This window comes from Chelmon rostratus, chromosome 17 (assembly GCF_017976325.1).
Source record: "Chelmon rostratus isolate fCheRos1 chromosome 17, fCheRos1.pri, whole genome shotgun sequence".
NCBI lineage: Eukaryota > Metazoa > Chordata > Actinopteri > Chaetodontiformes > Chaetodontidae > Chelmon > Chelmon rostratus.
In genome coordinates this window covers 18,095,174-18,115,667 of record NC_055674.1, presented here as the reverse complement: position 1 = coordinate 18,115,667, position 20,494 = coordinate 18,095,174, and the positions used below count along the sequence as shown (strand labels likewise).

General features: G+C 44.7%; 1 protein-coding gene across 1 annotated transcript in view; it reads right to left on the bottom strand.

The window, feature by feature from the left end:
* LOC121620837 (netrin-1-like) overlaps positions 1-10,992 on the bottom strand; it is a 41,140-nt gene extending 30,148 nt beyond the window's left edge. Inside the window, exons 1-2 of the mRNA XM_041957066.1 lie at positions 10,859-10,992; positions 9,648-10,692 (exon numbers count right to left, since the gene is read on the bottom strand). Of these exons, the coding sequence (XP_041813000.1) occupies positions 9,648-10,662 (1,015 nt within the window). The 5' untranslated portion in view covers positions 10,663-10,692; positions 10,859-10,992. The remainder of the gene's footprint in view (positions 1-9,647; positions 10,693-10,858) is intronic.
* Between the last annotated feature and the right edge of the window lie 9,502 nt (positions 10,993-20,494).

Here is a 20,494-nt window from a genome sequence, read left to right as displayed (position 1 = left end):
TGTCGACAAAACAAGAAAATGACGATTCCAGGCATGTTTGGTCAGTGTTGTTCACATTTTAAATGGAACAAGAAGGAGCGATTACTGTGAGCTGTCAGATGAAGAGGTGCAGTTGACAGGCAATGAAACCAAGCCCTGCTACTGCTACCGCTCTGCTGCTGTGTGGAAAACTACTTACGCCCATTGTTTGTTTGGCTGCACTGTAAACAGATTTACCAGTTGCGCTTCTGTTGTATTTCTGACAAAGTAGCTGCTCAAGGAGTGTTGACTGTAGCAGTAAACCGCACTCGCTGTCGCCACCAGTAACCACCGATGTCGCCAAATCAACTAGGACGCCTTGCAGACACCTCTGTATCTCTTACCGTCCTCTGCTCAGTGTGACAGGTTCATTGTTGAGCTATTTTCAGATCTGTTCCTGTCACCCCAGAACATAAAAACCTGCTGTAACAGAGCCCAGGCACTCGAAGGTCGCTGTACATCACAGTGTGATCTAACGTGGTGTTTGAGCTCACTGCTCTGAGGTCATTCTCTTCCCCAGCTGCCTGTGAGAAGTGAGAACCAGATACGGCGCCTTATCTCCGACTCACTGTCATGAGAAATTGAGCCTCGCTATCTCCCTGTGTAAACCACATGGCGCACATTCACACACGTACACATGTAAGCTGTTCCACGCTGCCCGAGTTTACACCAGAGAAGGGAGGAAACCGTCTGATGTATGTCTCAGAGCTCAGCCAATCAGGAGAGGAAGGAAGTGACTTTCCACTGTTTGGTGTGAGCGTGTGAAGGAGTTGTGAGCCGTCTGCTCCACAGTAGCTTAGGTGACCTGGATAAGGGATGACAAGAGGATGGGAACGGGCGGCCTTCTCCGTCTCCACTCAGACTTGAAGAGTTATGGACGAATGGAAGGCGGTTTAATCCTCCGCCTTTGCTCCCTGTCTGACTAAGAGATCTGCCTCGATCACATACACACAAACACGCAGTGTGCAGAGGGAGGATTGCAATTGATGAATCCCCAGGTCTTCCCTCCTCTGAGCAGACGTGGAGCGCTGGGATATTTATAGTCATGTAGGGACCGGTGTCTGGTAGCCAATGTGCTCCCCTCTCCTCCATCCATCCTGCTGGATATCCCCTCAAATCCAGTAAGTGGTTCCTCATTCTCTCTCGCAGAAGAATTGGCCACTGGGGCATGTGAGAGGTGGAGGCAGAGCTTGGGAGGATGTAGAAATCCATTATGGAGCAACAGAGACTCCTGGACAGGCTCACACAGAAGTTATATGGAAAAATAAATATGAAACAGGAACCAGCATCTCCATTTCCCCTTCAAGGCAGCCTTATTATGTCTACACGTTGTTTTAAAGTGTTCTGGAGATAAGTGGTGGTTAAATAAAAGGGGAGCGGGGTAATTAGCAGCTCGCATTCCTGATGCTTGGTGGTATATTTAGCGGCCGTCGCATTTAATTTACATGCTAATAGTGAAGGCGCCAAACTATCACAAATGCCCCTAAAACTGTAGGGAAGGCCCTGCAGGCTTACTGTAGGCATCATTCTAATAAGGATCAAGACTTTATTCCACTATAATTGATCCAGTTGTCAGTTGTTGCCTTTGTCTTCCAGTAAAAAGACCCCTGTGTCGACAGCGCAGCAGGGAGGATGGTACCAGCCAAAGGAGCTTATGCCTCCACGGCAGAGTTCCTTAATGCTTTTTTTGGGGGGAGAGGGGGAAGTGGCACAGGGGGGAAGTCGGGTAAGTGACACTAGGGGAAGTGTGTTGTGCGTAGGCGCACAAACGGCGCTGTCACTGAGCTGGCTGTGTCGGGTGGCAGCCCAGCAGGGGAGCTGGCTGGGGGTCTGAAGCTGAGCCGCGGAGCGTGTCACTCTGCTGGCCCATTAATCATTCCCAGCCTGCCCTGCTCCAGCGCCTCAAAGGGGCTCGATGCGCACACACTAGGTGGTCCTGATGCCACCCTGGAAGCCCCGGCGGTCGGCTCCATGTAGACAGACGGTGGACACAAAGGGCCGAGCATCCGCACATACGCACAGACATGTGCATCTATTTCATCTTGGCTCAGTGAACAATAAGGCGCCCCATGATCAAACTAAAATAGACAGCATGAAAACAAACAATTTGAGCCGTCCCAGTAATTCAGGATCCACTGACTGCGTTGTAAAATGTTGTGTGTAGTGCTTATGTGTGTTAAGCACAAAAATTAATGGAGTAATAATCAAAACATAATTTGTATTGAATGCCATCCTTCCCAAAAAAAAATGTTAAAGTGAGTCTAAATAAAGGCTCCATTGGTGCTCTAGTAGTTGATTGATTAAGGCACATAACACATTGCATGTCATACCTTTTTTTAATTGAAAAGTCAGAATAACATTGAGCTTTATTGCATGATTTGTTTTTTAAAATCTGGAAATAAAATGAAGCTAGTTGCAAAGTTTGAAAAGTTTCTATGATTAAAAATGTTAAAGCTGTTTACTGTTCATATCCAGACACATGCATCAAGGCATCAGCACACACAGCGTGTCATAACATGTGCTGGTTAGGATTAGCTGACAGAATAATGACCTTCACGTCAAATCAAACACAATAATCTCTACGTGTTGAACAAACCCACTGTGTTCTGTATATGTTCCATACTGTTCAACATTCACGCCGCGACATCCAGCAGCTCATGCGTGAAGGATCCGAACATTAAATCAAAGGTAGCGTATTCCTCTAAAAACACTGAGTCACCTCTCCGAACCGCCGTCCTCGGCCCGGCAGAACAAGATTTTTCAGTATGCACTTAAAAGTCTGAGTGAAACCTTTCTGGCTCGAGCCATCACGTCTGTATTGAATTATGAGCTCAACAAAACAAAATCCCCAAAACATGCAGCCTTCACCCAGAGGACGCTGGATTGTTGCAGAGCGTGGCTTTTTTTTTTTTTTTTTTTTTTTTTTGAGATCCCCCCAAATACATCTCTTTGTTTTATGGTTTGGTTGTATACACAGAAACCTCTTACCAAAGTCACATAGGCTTATGTTGCAAGACAGACTGGAGGCGACAGAAAAAAAAATAAGTCAATTCCAGAAGTATTGTTCTCTGTTTGTCGTCATGACAGCGTTAAAGGATGTTTTGGGATGCGGCCCAAAAAGATGGCTGCTGCTATCGCTGCAATGTGGGTGCCAGTCGTACTGAGCACAGCGTTTTTTTATGAAGGGGATGCCAGGATATCGATACTCAGCTGGACGGTTTGTACACAAGAATGCCTGTGACACCATCCGTGGAAGTGTTGAGCAAGATGCTGAGTCCCTGTCATGACTCGCTGTCCTGTTTTTAAGCTTTGCACTCTGCCCTCGCTGCATGCAGGCTGTTTTATGCACGTTTCACCCCATTCACTGCAGATTGTTCTTCTTGTCACTGCTAAATCTTAAAAAAGAATAATTTCCCGCCACCAAGGCACCCAACACTGTGAAGTTTATGGTCATTTAAAAGCAATAAGAAAAAGCAAACAGGGCAAGCAGCGAACACGAAGCATGAAGCGGTCTGAGCAGAGTCATCATGCAAAGCTATTTCCTAAGGGACTGTATGAAAATTATTAGGAGGGAAGGAGTGAGAGTGTGTTTTCTCTTTTTGCTGAGCAGAGGGTGGCCTTTTGGCGGGATTCTTTTGTTTCCTTAGTCCAGATTTTTATCCTAAGGAAAAAAGTAGTTATAGATGGCAGCTTGAGTGTGTGCAGTGGATCATTTGCATTATCTCTACAAACATGTTTTCACATCTTGACAAAAATGAAAAACAGTTAAATGTCCCGTAAAATAATTTGACTTGCATGACACACATCCCAGCTCAGTTTAAATAAGAGTAAAGAGAATAGTCCCCATTTTGCTACAGACAAAGCAGTTGCAGATTTTTCTCATTTTTGGGTGCATTGTTTTAAAATGCTGCATGCTTTGTCTCCTATAAAGGTAAACCATGCAGGATGTTTCTGGCTTCTGGATGTATAGATGCATACAGGAGTAATCTCTCTCAGATTTGGCACTATTCTATCCCACAATATGATGGGATATTAAATCTGTTCATGGAACTGCAGCTGAGAACAGAACTTAGACACAAAAATGACAATAGATTGAATGAATTCATGATTTTTAAATTAAAATAAAGCTGATGTGTAGTTCACTGGCTTAAACATGCATAAAAACAAACCAAATCCCTTTTTTTTTTCTTTTTTTTTTACACATTTGAGTGTTCATTGACATGATCTGCAACAGAGAACTCGCAGTCGTCGCACACGAGCAAATCTTGAGCAGTTTCACTGTGACTGATTCGCAGAATAGTTAGTAACCACAAAATTTGCCTCGGCCCCTGAGGGAACGGCTCCTGTCACATTTTCCACACAGTCCATCTCCAGTTCTCTGGTGCAGCTTTAGGCCCGTCACCAGAGGAGGCTGTCACGCGAGTAAGAGCCGTGTCTCACTGAGCCAGCTGCACTGATTCTGTTAGATACGCATAAAAAGATACTCATCAGAAAAACACAAGAGTCTCATTATGTTTGACTTTGGCTGATTGAAACTGATTGGTCTGATTTATTTATTTCTTCAGGGTTTTTTACAACCTGCCATTGCAACTCCCATTGGTCAGACCGTTTGAACCCCGCCAGTGCCCCCCAGCTGTACTCAAGCATTGACATGTTCTGGATGACTGAGGCTCGTCAGTCCATCTAACCGGCACTCTGCTCCTGATGGTTGGTGCTGTTGTAAAGCAAAAAAAGTCCCTGAGTGTTCGTACCTGCAGCACACCTGTTTCCAGTGAACCACTCCACGTTGTTTCAGTTTTCACCTCGTATCGATTTTTTTTTACCACACACTCGTGTTGTGTGTCTTATTCTCCTCTTATTACCTCAGTTACTTTTTCCGTGTAATCTCGATGAAATGCAATTTGCCGTGTCGTGTTCGGGTCTTGCTCTTATTTAGACTATTTGCACAGGACATCTGAAGGTTGTAATGTTGTTAGGGGTTGTAGTGGACCCCAGGGAATATGACTGTAGTCACTAATGAGGATCCAAACAAACATGCCACAATAAGAGCAAGATGCTTACGATCACATGCATTTGTTTTCATTTTTGTGTTTTCAGTAAAATGTGCCTTTCAGACGTGTTTTTTTTTCCCCGCATGACCAAAGTCTGCTGGATACTGCTGCATATCAGTGAATTTCCAGGAGAAATTACTGTTTGTCTCCCAGAGCGAGGTCAAAGGTCAGAGCCTGAGGAGACGGTGAGGACTCCTTGCTCATGTGGACGTCAGTATGTTACATACTTCCTGTCAAGGATACTGAGCCAAGGCTTTGCTGCTGAACAAAACCTGTCCCATCACCAGCCCATCTCGCTCTTTATTCAAACATCCACATTAAAACTGCTGCACATTGTAACCATTGGGTACGACACATTGCCCTTGCAAACAGCCTGTTTTCATTACTGCATTGTTCAACATGTTAAGGAAATGTATTTAAACATGAGACCCATTGAAACAGAAGTCAATAAAACCGAAAAAACAAAAAGAACTAGCCATGTCCTCTGGATATTGTTGACTAGATTCATGTGAAAAATCAAAACCCTCAAATATGTCTCAGCTTACAAATGAAATGGAAATGGCTGACTGTCCCCTGGAGCTGGCTCGCAACAATGGGCCAGAGAACGACAGAAAGGGAGAGGGAAGGAGCAACAGGAGGGAGAGCGAGGAGGGGGGGCGAGCCAAAGAACCGAAATACCAGAGAACGAGCGAGACGGTGCAACTTCTATTACAAGAATATCTATGACATCATGCTTTACAGAAATTCTTCTGTACCGACACATGGGCTGCTGCCGTGGAGCTGAAATGAGACCCAGATGGCGAGCGTGCCCGGCCTGGCCCAACCTGGCAACTCAGGGGAGGCAGGAACAGTGTCAGTGGTCCCTGCGATTCAAATCTTCTATTGTAAACTAAACAGGAAAGCGGATCTTAGCTGTGGAGCGGTTCTATATAACAGACCGCGGTAAATGTGGTGTCCTTGTAGGTCTACTGTAAGGGTCTGGTTTCCCTCTGCCTGTACCAGCGTCTCCTCTCTCTCTCTCTCTGAGCTGCTGGCATGCAAGTGGGTTGCAGTTCAAAGAAAGAAACTACGCCGTCTTCTCAAAGCTCCCTTGTCTTGACTGATTTGATGTGTCTGGACCAGTGATTGACAGCCAGGGGTGAGGCTGCTGAAACATTCTAGACTCCGTCCACGACCTAAAGATAGCTATTGATGTGAACGGCCCTTGCATTCGTGCTCTCAAACGTCCTCCACCATATTTATCATCAAATCTGCCGTTTTTTTAAAAATTTGAGCCGTGTGTTTATATCCTGCGCTCTATTTTTAGAGCTGCTGGAGCGAGTACCAGTATGCGCTCCACAGACCGGGAGCAGAGCCAGCCGGCAATTGATACAATCATATCCTAATGCAGCTACCTTGTGGGTGGCGAACATGTCGGCTCTTCCTCACAAAGCACAAAGATGCATGTGTAGGTTTACCTTTGTGCCAAAATGCTTTGAGCGGAGCAGCAAGCAAAATGCTCTCTGTTGGGACACATAGTAACTGACTTTGTGATCAGAGACAGGATGGCATGCTCTTCTTTGAAATGCACTGTCATATCAAATGCATCTGAAGCCAGATAAAGGCCTGCCAACCATAAGAACACATGGAGGTGAGGGTTTCGTCTAAATGTGCGTCAAAAGTGCAAAGAAACAAGACTGAGCCTCCAGCTGACTTTCAGCCGTTATGAAACAGACCATCGCATGGCAGGGTGACAGCAAAAACACAGCAGAAATTGAACAAACGTGCAAAATTACACATATGAGTGACTAAGGCTACCATTTTCAACTTGCCTCAAAACCCACTTGGCAAGCAGAAGTTTCCCACAGTTCCCTTCACAGCCCATCAGTCAGGCCGGAGAGGAGCGGGGGCCTGACTGTCAGGGGTCAGCGCTACGCTGAACACGGAGAGAATATGAAGCAGCTGCCTGGGACAGGAGAGCCTGACGTGTCCCCGTGTGTGTGTGTGTGTGTGTGTGTGTTTCTCATTCCTTTACATAAATGATTATGGGTCATGGTCAAACATTAGCATGCATTAATGTATTAAACAAACGCAGTGCTTTTCCTTTTGCACACAGCAGCGGCTTCAGAAATATTTGCAAGGGGGTGCATTTGTAGAACAATAAAAACAGACTGAAAGCCCTTCCTGGTTCTTGGTAATAACAGACTGCACATAATTAATAGTTACATTATATTAATAAATGAATGCCAAATAAACATACCAATATCAGCTCCAAACAGCCTACAGCCAGGCCCCTGGACACAGACATGCAAAAGGCCCCCACCCATCCTGCGTCTTTTTGTACTCGTTCAGTGTCTCTGTGTAGTCATTTGTGTCTTTTTGTGGTCATTTTGTGTCTCTCTAGTCATTTTGCTTCCCCGTGTTTTGGTTCTGTGTATTTTTGTGGACATTTTGCGCCTCTTTGTAATCGTTTTGTGCCTCTTTGTGGTAGTTTTGTGTGCCTTTAAGCTCATTTTGCGTCACTCTGTAGTCATTCCTGGCTCTGGTTCTGCTCCAGGGCCTACATCCATCCATGATGCTAACAAGCCAACCACCTATCACCTTCGGACTCTGGTGGGTGGCCGGTCGGATTCCATGCGAGGGCCCGTGCAACCCCTCTGGCCCCAGCCCCAGTTTTTATGGACACATTTGTAAGTCATGCGACTCCAGCTGATAGGAATTTGAAAGTGGCTGCTGCCAACACAAATGCCTCCTGACAAAATGATGGCAACCTTGCCTGCAGAGTCATGGGAAATTGTCTCGCTGCCTTGATGCCCACCGCCAGTGAATGAAACCAACTGCTCTCCCTTAACCACACCTCTGTTTCTCACTCCTCTCTCAGTATGTGAGTGTGGTGCAGCAGGGAGGAGAAATCCAGACAGATCATTAGCACCGACCACTCTGCATCCCCACTGCCAGACCATATGGACCCACTGCTCAGTTGAAACAGCCCCTCCCCTGGGTCTTCTTCTTTTATGCAGAGGTGTCAGGCCACCCGTATTTCCTCTTTGGAGGACATGCTCAGTCTGGCTTTTCTGCGGGTTTATCCGATGACACCGCTCACACAAAAAGGGAGATGGTGAAAGGGGGGGGCTCCCGCTGACAGCGAGATAGATGCCGCAAGTAACAACCTTTTGTTTTAGTAAAATACACTGAGATGCTGGCTTTGCGGAGGCAAAAGGCGGAGGCCAAGGGGAACAACTTGTTCACTTGTTCCGTTTGGTTGAGCAAACCATGGCACTGTCAGGACTTGTTGCTTTTCCAGGTTTGCTTCCCTGTAGCTCAGAGGGGCTTGAGCTGTTGATATAAGCCCCCCCTGCCCCGCTGAAAATAAGCATCACAGCAAATACACGCGCTCGCTGCTGCTGGAATAAAAAGTCAGACCTGGCTTCAGATTACCTCGCGCTTTGTCCTCTCTGAATAGTTTACTGGCTCTAATGCGGCAGTTTATACTCTACGTGCCAAAAATGTCAATAAAACCGCCTTAATCGCCCATCCAATCTGTAATAGCACCTGCTTGTGGAAACATAACACGCCCCTGCAGTCTATCTCTGCAGCTGCAATGTTTCCTTCCTATTAAAGCGCTACTACAGTCGGAAACACGGGTCAAAACGCAATTACGCATTCGGACAGGCGCGCTTTCTTTGCTGAAATGACTTCCTGCCCTTTCTTTTCCTCTGAATGTTGATAAAAATCAGGGGTCAACAAAGTGCACATTTGTTACTGGGCAAAATATGTAGCCTCTGAAACCGATCTTGGCATACAGGAAAATATGGCACGATATCAGCTTTAATTATAGAAGAAATTGCGAGCATTTAAGTTTCTTTAAACAGGACGATTTTTTTATAAATATATCAATTTGTGCTACAAAATTTAATGACTGAATTAAACGGCTTATTTAAACAATTTCTTTTTTATTTAGGCCTGAATGTATTTCCATTTGGAGAATGAGTTTTATGTAAATCCATGTCACTCTTTTCTGTGTCAGCAGTGGTTTACTTCGTTTTGCGCATATAAAACGTTAACAGCAGAAAGAGGCACTTTGATTTTTCAATAAATAATTTAATCAATTTAATTTAGTTTAAATATTTAATGTAATGAATCGGTCTCTTGCTTTTAATAATCCGGATGCTTCTTTTACCGGTTAGGTCGTGGGATTGCAGCTCGAGGCCTCTCTCCTCTCTCTTTGCCTCTCCTGGGATTTATTTAGCGACAATCAAATGAATCATTAGCACATTTAACGCCGGACCATCGCCTCTTTAATCTGGGCCTACAGCGCGAACATTTATTCAGAGCAAAATCAAGAACATTGTGTCTGCAGAGGAGAGCTGTTTCTGTGTTTGATTCCCAGCAATAAAACAGAAAATGTGAAATTCACATGAACGAAAAAACATCAGGCCGGTGCGTCATTTTTGTGCGTAACGGCAGGACTCGGTGATCACCAAAATGTCCTGATTTGTGACAGCACCTTTTCCACGAATCGAATAACATAATGAAGCAAGAAAAATATTGAATGCAGATGAATTCCACGGTGAAGGACAAAACGGGGGGTTCACTTACCGACACACTCGTTGGCTTCTCTGGCCGTGGCGCGCTGCCAGGGTCGATCATAGTGGAAAGGTTTGCACCTGTCGCACTCCGGTCCCGCGGTGTTGTGTTTGCACTCACAAACCAGATTCCCTTCTCTGTCCTTGACGCATTTTGAAGCGTGCCCGTTGCACTTGCACCGTCCACCGACCTGGAGGTCGGACACGGCGTAAAAGTAGGAGTCTCGGGCCAGCTCCGAGTCGTCCTCATTCTCGTCCCCGAAAGTGTGGAGCCGGCTGAAGATCACCTTGATGTCGGTGGCCGTCACCCAGTCCTGCAGCACCGGGGAGTTGTCGAAGTCGTGCGCCGACGGTCTGCCGTCCAGAGTGCTGAAGGCGATGAGTCCACCTGTCAGAGGGTGCATGTCCGTGTGGGAGTCTGTGCAGATGGCTTCTTGCTCGTTCTGCTTGGTAATTGCTGCTTTATTCTGCCTGTTGTACATTTTCTTGCATTGAGTGGAATAATATTGAAAGGGGACCCACGACTTGCCGTAGTCCATGGATTTGTAGATCGCCATCGACTCAGGTCTCGGTGAGCAAAACTGCAGGCTCACATAGGTGACCTCAAACTTTTTCCCAAGCGACAAGGTGAGGGTGACGTTCTGCGGATACTGCACGTAGTTTTCAGACTGCCAGCAGGTGAGGTTGTGGGGGTTGTTGAGGTCTGTTAAATACGCAGGTGGATGGGACTTCTTGGGGTCCCCGGCGTCGCACGTGTGACAGTCCCTGGTCCTCTCCTCTCCCTTCTCGGTCACCACGCAGTACCTGGCGGCGGGGTTGCCGCAGGTGCTGGATACGCGCACGTCCTTGCCAAACGCGGAGTTGACGAAGTCGGGGATGCACCTCCGCGGGTTCCCGTTCTCATCATAGCACGGGTCTGGAGGGGAAGACTGCGCCGCAAACATGCTGAGCCCGTATCCTCCAAAGACCCCCTTGGTCATCGCAGAAACTGTCACCAAGGTGACCCAAACCTCCAAAATCCTTTGCATTGTAATCCGTGCACCGCAGGGACTCTTGCGCTGAAACAAAATGGAGACAAATTCATCAGAATTAGTAATAATAACTTGTGATGAAGACAAAATCGAGACAAGCACAAAACAATGACAATAAATGATGCTCAGACAGATATATGGAAAACTTGGAGTAGCGAAGCATTTAACATTAATGTGTATGAAATATTCTTACGAGGCAAAGAAAACTCCACCCAGGACACTACCTCCAAATAAACTGCTCGGTCTGAAAGTGTAGAACAACTCCTAAGAATTTGGAGAACAACCTATCCTGTTTACGCACGAAAAACTCCCGCTGCAGCACTTCAGCCTTTCCCCGCTCTTTGAAATCCCGAAATAAAAATAAGATATGGCAAAAGCCCAGCTGGCTCTAAGTCTCCCTCTGCCTCTGTCTGTCCACTCAGTCACACCTCTGCCCACCTCTATCTCTGTCTGTCCCATTCCCTCTCTGTTATAATAGAGAAAAGGGGGTCCACTCATTCAGAGGTGAGGAGTCGGAGCCTTGTCGGAGCAGTGTCTCTGTCAGGGAGAGGAAGCGGCGACATCTTGCGGCGGATTACTGACACTACAAGTAAAACAAAAACCCAAATCCGCCGCCAGCAGAGTGAAGAGGTGAACTCTGGTGATTTGAAGATAGAGAAAATGAAAGAGAAATACGGTTATTTACAGCTGAAGTAATTGTCAAAAAACAGAAAAGTCATTCAGTTATTCACTGAAGTCTTCAAGCCCAAGCTGAGATCCACGATCAAGGGTTATATTCTCAGAGAAGAGAGAGCTCCTCCAGAGCCACATCAGACATCATACAACTGTTCTACAGGCAGAACAGCCACTTTACCCACAGTTCAGGTACATTTATGTTTGTGTAATCGATAGCATTTGTGTGTTAGGCCCAAGGCCTAAAACAACAACAAAAATACTACCTTTCTTTTTTGAAGGAATCAGAGGCAGAAAATCTTACTTGGCATGTTTTTGATCAAGTTTTCCACCATGTTTTGTTAATGTGATTTAGTTGCAGAAAAACTCAATGATCAGAAAGATGTGACAGCATATCAGTCTACATCTACACCTCCTCCTTATGTTCCTACTGAGCTGAAAGTCAACACCCAACCTGAACCAGTAGAGGGTCCGGGTGGAGGATATGGTGAGTGCCTACCTCTGGGAGCTGCTCCTCAGGTGGTTGAACAGCCAAATCCATTTATGGCAGCTCCCACCATGAGCTCTGGACCACCACTGAACCCAAACATCATGGAGCAGCCAGGTCACCTGTACAGTCAGGCAGGTGTTTATAGGCAGGACAGGTAAGATACTAAGTATAAGTGAGGCCATTAGGAGTAGATCAATACCTGTATTGATACAGATATTTGTCGATGGTGGATGCTTTATGCCAAAAGAAAGCAAGAAAAAAAGAATAATTTTAATCTAAGATCACTTAGTTGTTCCTTCACTTGTGTTGACTTGTGTTGACTTCTGTTGACAACGAGCTGTTCAACACTACTGTGATCTGCTGATCAATTAGCCATAATCCAAAAGTAATCATTCAAGTGGTCTCAGAGTAGTGAAACTGTCATGTGACTGTCCTGAAAATATAATGAGAGGGAAAACATCCACTGGTGAGACATTTAATTTAATTTTCATTTTGATTGATTGATCATTCAAGTTTTCTGACATCTTAAAAAGGAAAATTTTAAAAAGCAGTTCAAAACTCCATAAGAAAAATGGCACATTTTTAGAGCTCTTTAGCTAGGAGGTGAAGCTGTATGCTCTTGAAGCTTGGTTGCAGCATAAGTTCTCCTCTCTCAGTGACTTGACTGCATGTGAAACAGCACTGATACAAGTGTTTCAACAAAAAACTGATTTATTATTAGGCCAGCAAAGTTTGGAATAGTTAGTGATTATTTGTACAAAAGCTTAAAGGCCCAAAACACCACAGGTGGATGTTGCAGGTGGATGTTACTTCACCAACAGCTCAGCTAATTTTTCATTCACAGTTTGAGCTCAGTCTGAATGGAGTCAGGACTCGATTGCATGAATAACTTGTTCAGCTTTTGGCATCGTGGTCAGCTGACCTTCACATGGAAACACACCACCCTCAGCAGAAACATTCAGACATATTCTGGTTTTTTACCTGCGTGTGGCAGATTCTCCGCCTGTGATTGGACTCCACAGCGGCTCATTCAAACAGTTATTAGAATTTATAGGGAGGGGAAATCCTGACACCTGGTGGACAGATGACACCAGTGCAGCTCATCTACTCACCTGTTCTGTGTGTGCTCGTGTCTCCAGAATAACGCTGCACCAGTGGTGAGGCTCCCTGATGGGTTCATCCAGAGCCTGCGCTGTGTTGGACACCTGTAAGCAACACATACATACATGCAAAGACACACACGAGTGAGCTTAGCCGCTGAGCTTCTGTTTGCATCCTCACACACACTCTCTCAGCTGTCGAATGAGTTTATCTGTCTCTCTTTGTCTGTGTAGGAACGGAGAGCTGCTGCATGAGCTCCCACAGGTTTTCCCTCCTCCCGCCTCTGCTCCTCCACCCAACACCTCCAGCTTAAAGTAGGTTTGCTCAGTTTTGATCCAAATGGATGTTTCTCTTTGTTTCTGACTGGCTCATGATCTGCGACAGTGGTCATCATTAATAAGTCAGAGTCATAATCAAATCGCAGTCTTCTTATATTTAATTTCTATCTGCTGTTTCATTTCTGTTCTTTGTCTATCAAATATGTCTGCATGAGTATGATTAGAATCAGTGTCTGTTAATGAGTTTAATGCACACACAAGTTTACATTTTACGCATGTCTTGTATTATTCTGCTTATCTTCAAATTTCCATTGCGGCAACATGAGCTCTCACTCTGTTTTTGTTCTGTAGAAAGAGAAACCAGCAGGAGGGCAACCAGCCGTACGTCATGAAGCCACCAAACGCCTTCATGCTGTTCATGAAGGAGCAGAGGCCCAATGTTGAGGCCGACGTCAGGAGAAGAGGGACTGCAGCTGTGAATGCAGTCCTGGGTCAGAGCGAAAGTGCGCTGCTTCTGTATGTACTCAGCCTGTAGTTATTTGTGTGTGTGTGTGTGTGTGTGTGTGTGTGTGTTTAAAAACCTGTTCTAAATATGGATGTGGGTATATAATGTCCTCCTTTGGAGACCTGACCATGGAGAGTTTTATCACCTTGTTCCAGGGCTTCATCACCGGAAGTCCTGGGGACCCACGTCCTCCCAGGGCACTCTCAGATATACAAACAATAACTTATAGCAAAAAATACAATTAAATCAAATCTTGGCCAGATTCAGGAAGGCCATTTCTTCTCTACTCACTTCCGCTCAGATTGTAGTCCCTCCTCTCCAGCGATTTCATTGGCTGTTGACCACAGAGTGACAGTTGACATGCACAAAAGTAGCAACAATTTCAACTTTGCCAATATATTGTTTCATCATTTTTAGGATTTGTTTACTTTTTCTAAGTCGAATTTCATATTTGGGAATTCATTTAAATTGCACTTATTTTATTCGTAAACGTAATAGCATTTTTATTTTGAAGGTTGAGTTATCTGGGAGTCTCATTGGGCTGCTCTCGCGGCACCGGGCACATGGTGGGCATGGACAGTTGCGCAGTGAGTACATCCGTGAAGATAGAAGGCTTTTCCCTTCCTTGCATGCAGCCAACAAGGTATTTGTCACATTTGTCTTCATTTCACTTTGTACTTGTGCTATTTCACATGCTGTGCATATTATTTTTCTATGTTAGATCAACATGATTTCAACTTATTTTCTTGGTAATGTTTGTTTAGTTTTCACGGTGGATTTGGAGAGAAATCTTCAAATAAATCAGTAGCAAGAAAGAGACGCAGAGCCGCACCTGAGCGCGTTGTCTGTGATCACAGCCTTAAATGTTGCCCCTGACAAACAACCCTATTTGTAGTAAAAACTTAGTTCTTAGTAAGAACTTAACTGAAACTAAACATCTTTTAAACAATAAAAATTACTGATACAAGCAAACACACACACACACACACACACACACACATACACCCAACCAAAAAGTTTATAGGAAGAATGCAAGAGGAAGGGAAAGGACACATAGTCCACCCACAAGACTCCCCAGTTGGCCTAATTGAACTCACAGATGGGAGGACTTGCTAATGAGTTTTCCTATAAAAGCTTCCGTGCCCAGCAGCCAGCATTCAGACCGGCTGGTTTTACTGTCTGTTCCTTTAACCCGCCCCCTCCTCAGCAGGGTGAGCCAGCGGGAAAACGGTTTGGCAACTGTTCAGTGTGAACCCTGGGAGAAAGATGGCTGCCAGTGCTATTACTATTAGCCATACCTCCATTATTATCATATGCATACTGTTGTATTATGTACATAAACTATCTGTTACTAATATGTACATATATCACATACATAAATATCATCATATATGTATCTATACTATGCTATATATAATACCCTCAGTGTTATATTAATAAAACTGAATTGAAGTTAGTGTATTTGACTAACTAACCAGCAATCGTGACTCTCAGTCCTTTAGCCCTTCAGCTATCCTCCATCGGTATCTGTATCCATCATCTGTAGAAAGAAAAAGCGTGAAAGCTGGCAGGAGGGCGACCGGCTGTACATGAAGAAGCCACCAAACACCTTCATGCTGTTCATGAAGGAGCAGAGGCCCGATGTTGAGGCCGACGTCAGGAGAAGAGGGACTGCAGCTGTGAGCGTAGTCCTGGGTCAGAGAGTAAATGTGCTGCTTCTGTATGTTTGACACGCCCAGCCTGTAGTTATGTGTCAGTGTGTCCACAGTGGAATTCACTGTCAAAGGAGGAGCAGGCCAGATACTACGAGCAGGCCGAGAGAGAACGACTCCTCCACGCCCAGCTACACCCGGAGTGGTCCAGCAGTGAAAACGGTTTGGCAACTGTTCAGTGTGAACCCTGGGAGAAAGATGGCTGCCAGAGAAAACGCAGCGCTGCAACCATGTATGTTTGAACCAGAGTCAGACCCTGAGCAAGAAGAGTCTCCTCAACGAGGATACAACAGGACGTTTTTGTATGGTGAGTAATGATGATGATGTCAGTTAGATATTTTTTGCACTGGTGTCAGGATTGCTAGATAATCCGGATAGTTAGGAGAGCTCATACAGGGTGATGGACTTCCTGTCTCAACAGGGGCTATAAGGAAGGAACCTGGCATCTGACTGCAGAGGTGGTCGTTAAGATCATGCCAGGGCTACAGAGGAACTGACCAGGGTTAATATCAGATAAAGTATTGTGCTAGTCTTTTGCTGCGACGTGTATGTTTTGTGGTTTTAACTTCACAGTTGGTAGTTGAGAGGGATCACAACAGTGCCTATAAACAGGAACAGTGACTGACTCTTTACATTTGACATATTTTGAATTCATGATTATATTAGTTCTTCCCAGAAGTATAATTGATGATGATTTTCACCATCTTAATTAGCACTGTACGTCCATTTTCCTGTGAGATGCTCCCAAGCGAGCTGTCCTTGATGCAATGCTGGTTTTAGTCAGACCAGGGCCGGATTAACCCACCAGAGGTTCCCGAGAATAAAATCACAGTAGGCCCCTATTACCCCCTGTCTGTATATTGTGAATGTATTAGTAATGTTTGTGGTGACTCGGTTGAGCAGAAAGTTAATTGTATTGTACCATCAAAACCCTCAATATAAACTGAACTATTCAAAGCCATAAAAATAGAAGAACTTTAGCTCTTGGGAGCAGCTGAACCGTCCACGGCTCACCACAGAAGAGAGTAATGATGGACTCGAGTCATATGGAGCAGGAGTCTTTCCATTGCTTATAGACCTGGACATCTAAGCTGAACCAGACCTTTGGCGGCCTACAAGCAAAAAAGTCAAACTCGTCAAAATGTAGGAATTCTAGTGCATGAAATTGAAAAAAGCTGAAATAATAATCATCAAATATGTTCAGCTACAAGTTGAATTCAGGCCCAGCCTCCATCTTTATCTGACAACCAACACCTACAGCTTCTTCCTCAGCCTCCAACTACATCCACTAACATCCAGCTGCATTCAGCTCAGCCTTCAGAAAGCCATCTCCAGCACCTTCCTCCATCTGCAGCCTTTGCTGCCTGCAAAAAAACACGACGTCACAACTTCTGATTTTGCCTTGTGCGTCCTCATCTTTAAATGATCCAGTTATGGCTGCAGCTTTCCAGCATCTTCCAGGGTCCAGTCAAAACTACTTTTGCTACCATTACCATCTGACAGGTGGCTACATCTTCAGCCACAAGCCTTTGCCTGCAGCCTCTGGCAGCAAACTGCAACTTGAACATCAGCCTATATAGCCTCCGTCAACCAGCAGCAGCAGCCGTCGTCCACCCGCAGCTTCTAGCAGGCAGCCGTAACATCTGCCTCTGCCTGTGTGAAAGCCCTGAAAAGGGGACTATATGAATGAGAGATGTAGGGGCACAAACTTTCCTCAGTGTGTAATGACTGAAGGAAGGAAGCAACTTGTCTGAAAAGTAACTCAACAATCCCCCTGCTGGAGCCCTCTGGTAACTACTACCAATCTGACCACTGCTGGACTGCTGGAAACGTAAGAAAGCACAAAAGCACTGTACTCCAACTGCTGCACCTGGCCATGGTCATTATAATTCTAAACTATAACATGAAAATGCACATTTATCACAATGTGAATGTTTCTACATACAAGGCCATTAAATGTTACTGTGCTGCTTGTTGTGACTTGCTGATGATGCGCATTATTCCATCCGTCACACCTACAGCCTCTGACAGCCAGATGGTTCAGCCTCACCAGTCGGATCCAACTCCAACATCCAACTCCAACATCCATCTCCAACATCCTCCGACAGTCATATTCCTCAATTACAGAATTTAGCAGCGAACAGCAGCCACAGTGTCTCCATGTAGCCATATGTGACACAGGCCTCCACCTGCTCCTTCCAGTTTTCAGCCACCTAAAGTCTCAGACAGCCGGTCAGTCCCAGCTGCTGCCAACAGTATTAAGCAATCAGTTTCCGCTTCCATCTCAGCCTTTGCCTGAACACCTTGGCAGGCCGTCTGGGCTTTCCACAGTTCTGTCGAACCAAAATGAAATTTCTTTACCAAACCAACATCCAGAATGTTTTGTTTTTTTGTTGTTTTTTTCTTTTTAATGTGTGTGTGAGATAAGACCTGTGTCTGTATGCTATGACGTCCTGGTGACCTTGGTCTTTTCTCTGGTCATAAATCATTTGAAACAATATAAGATCAGTTGGAGAAAAATGGCTACAATGTGGTCTTAATAATTTTTATCATTCTATAAACACATTTTTGCTTATACTGTTTAGTCAGTTTCATTTCATCAGGCTTTTAAATGTCAGTAATAAATGTTAATAACTCACAAATGTAATCCACCCACTTGTTGACACCACTGCAGTTCCAGTCTTCCTTTTCAGAAAACAGACATAAAGCACAAAAGTTTAGGCACTTTTTCTGGGCTAAGTTCATGGGGAAAAGGGTGGAGGCTTGGATGAGGATGCACATTACTACATGCACTTGAACAGACTTTGTTCTACACTGTAAGAAATGTCCCTGTTAAATTACAGTAAACTTCTGGCAGCTACAGTTGCCAGCATGAAACTGTTATTCTACTGCTTACTTTTAGCTTTACATTATAATACTGTCAGCTGGTTGGTTGCATGATGCTGTTATTTTAGTGTTCCTACTGTAATCCTCATAACCAGTTTTTTACTGTGAAATGTATTAGAGAACTGTAGAATGAAAACCCTGAAAATTGTGAGCACAGAAATGACTTGGACAGGTGAATAACTTACAAAATGAGTCTTTTATTAAAGTCAATGCAGGATACACCATTCCTCATGCTGAACACTTAATTACATTCAGTAGCTAATGAACTTCACATAATAAAATGATTGTAAAATAAAATCTGAGAGAACAACTAATCACGTCAAACAGGTTCTAAACAATTTGTATACAACTTTCATATCATACTTAATGCACTTTACCTTCAGTGTCCACCTTTCATGAGTTATGATCATGTGCAATAGAAAGCAAGTGAAAGAACAAGCCTGGAACTGCATTAAAGAGACAACTGGAGTGAACTATACTGAACTGAACAGACCATAATACTGAGACTTGCTACCTTGACCCTCTGGTTGCAGTGTGGACTCATCCTTTGAGACAGTGAGGTCCAGTGAGGAGACGTGTTGTGGCCTAAAGCCCCAGGTGCTTCTGGGACCCCACCGTCCCCTCGCTGGCCTTTGGTCCTCTCTTGGGGTTGATACCAATGAAGCACCTGCATGTGCAATAACAGAGATGGATATATTTGGTGTGGCAAGTAAAGATTGTCTGCATGCGATGCATTCACCAAATAAAAGGATGTTTCCTCATGATAATCACCTCTGTGTCTCAGCATTATGAGACAATGTTCTCATTTTTATACTATAATATACAATAATGCTTAGCTATTTTATAATTATGAGAAACAAAACATTATTAAAAGTTTCTCCACACGAGATGGAGAGAAAAGCAACGTGACACATCAGACAGAACAACAAACATAGACATATAAAGGTAGATGCCTCATCATGGCCCGTTGCTGCGATACGTCAGCATGTCCGCCATGTTGGATGAGGCAGATCGGCCCGTAAACTAATGCAAGGAAATAGACCGAACTTTATGAAGTGCCTTTCTACAAAGTGATTTAAGTTAATACATTTTATCTACCCATTACACTAATATATTTGGGAGGCAAATATGCATCAAAAACAATGTATGTAATTTTTAATGTGATGATTAAAAATGTTTAGCTATTGTTGTAGCAGTTAACAAGAACTAAAGCGGTGGAAGTATGATTGTATCTTAGCAGTTAGCATTGGCATTTAGCAGTATAGGTGAATCTAGCTGTATTGTCTTCTTCTGTTCTTCTTAGCAGATAGGGGTTAGCATTTAGCATTAGCATTAGCTAAATGGTAGCATCGGTACTGGCCACTACCTGGGGCATCTCTGGGTCAGTTGAACATGGCAGTGCTGTTTGGATTGTGTAGGAGCACCGCCTAGAATCCTGGAGGTGTCGTGGGACTAAGTAGGCGAAATACCTTTGAGGGGAGGTATCAAACACAAAAAAGATTAATACGATATAAATTCAGCACAAAATGAGATTACAGGGTAAGGCTGGCTTAAAAGCACAGTACTTTGTTAGGTAAAGCACAGGAGCAGGATGGATATAGATGGATGGACCGTGTCTGTTGTCCGGGAGGAGAGCAGCACTTCCAGTCAGAGGAGGCTGACAATCGTCTTCTTCACCTCTGTCTCTTCTTGTTATTCTCCCTTCTAGCGTGATTAAAAGCAAAGATCCACAACACCTGGTGGGACTGGATGAGGAAGAAGCAGATGAAGATTCACTGCAGCTGAAGTCACTGGAAGTGGTCACATCCACAATACCTTCACAGAACACTGGATGTAGATTCCTGCAGGAGGAAAGGATAATATATACATTGATTTGTCCTCAAACTAAGCTTGTTTCACACATCCAGCTCTTCCTCCACCCACAGTAACCTTCTCTTTCTCCACCCACTGCTTGCATCCTCGATTAGTAACCTACAACCACTCGCTTCACTCCACCTCCAGGTCCTGGCAAGCAGTATTTTTATTCCTCTGCTTCAGCCACCAGCAGTAAGAGGCAGCATCGGCCTCCGCCTGCAGCTCCTGCCAGATATGTTCAGCCACATCCACCCACTGCACCCACCAGGAAGTGTGTGGTCTTCAGTTGTGACTACATCTCCAGCCACTTCCTTCAGCTTCTGCCAGCCAG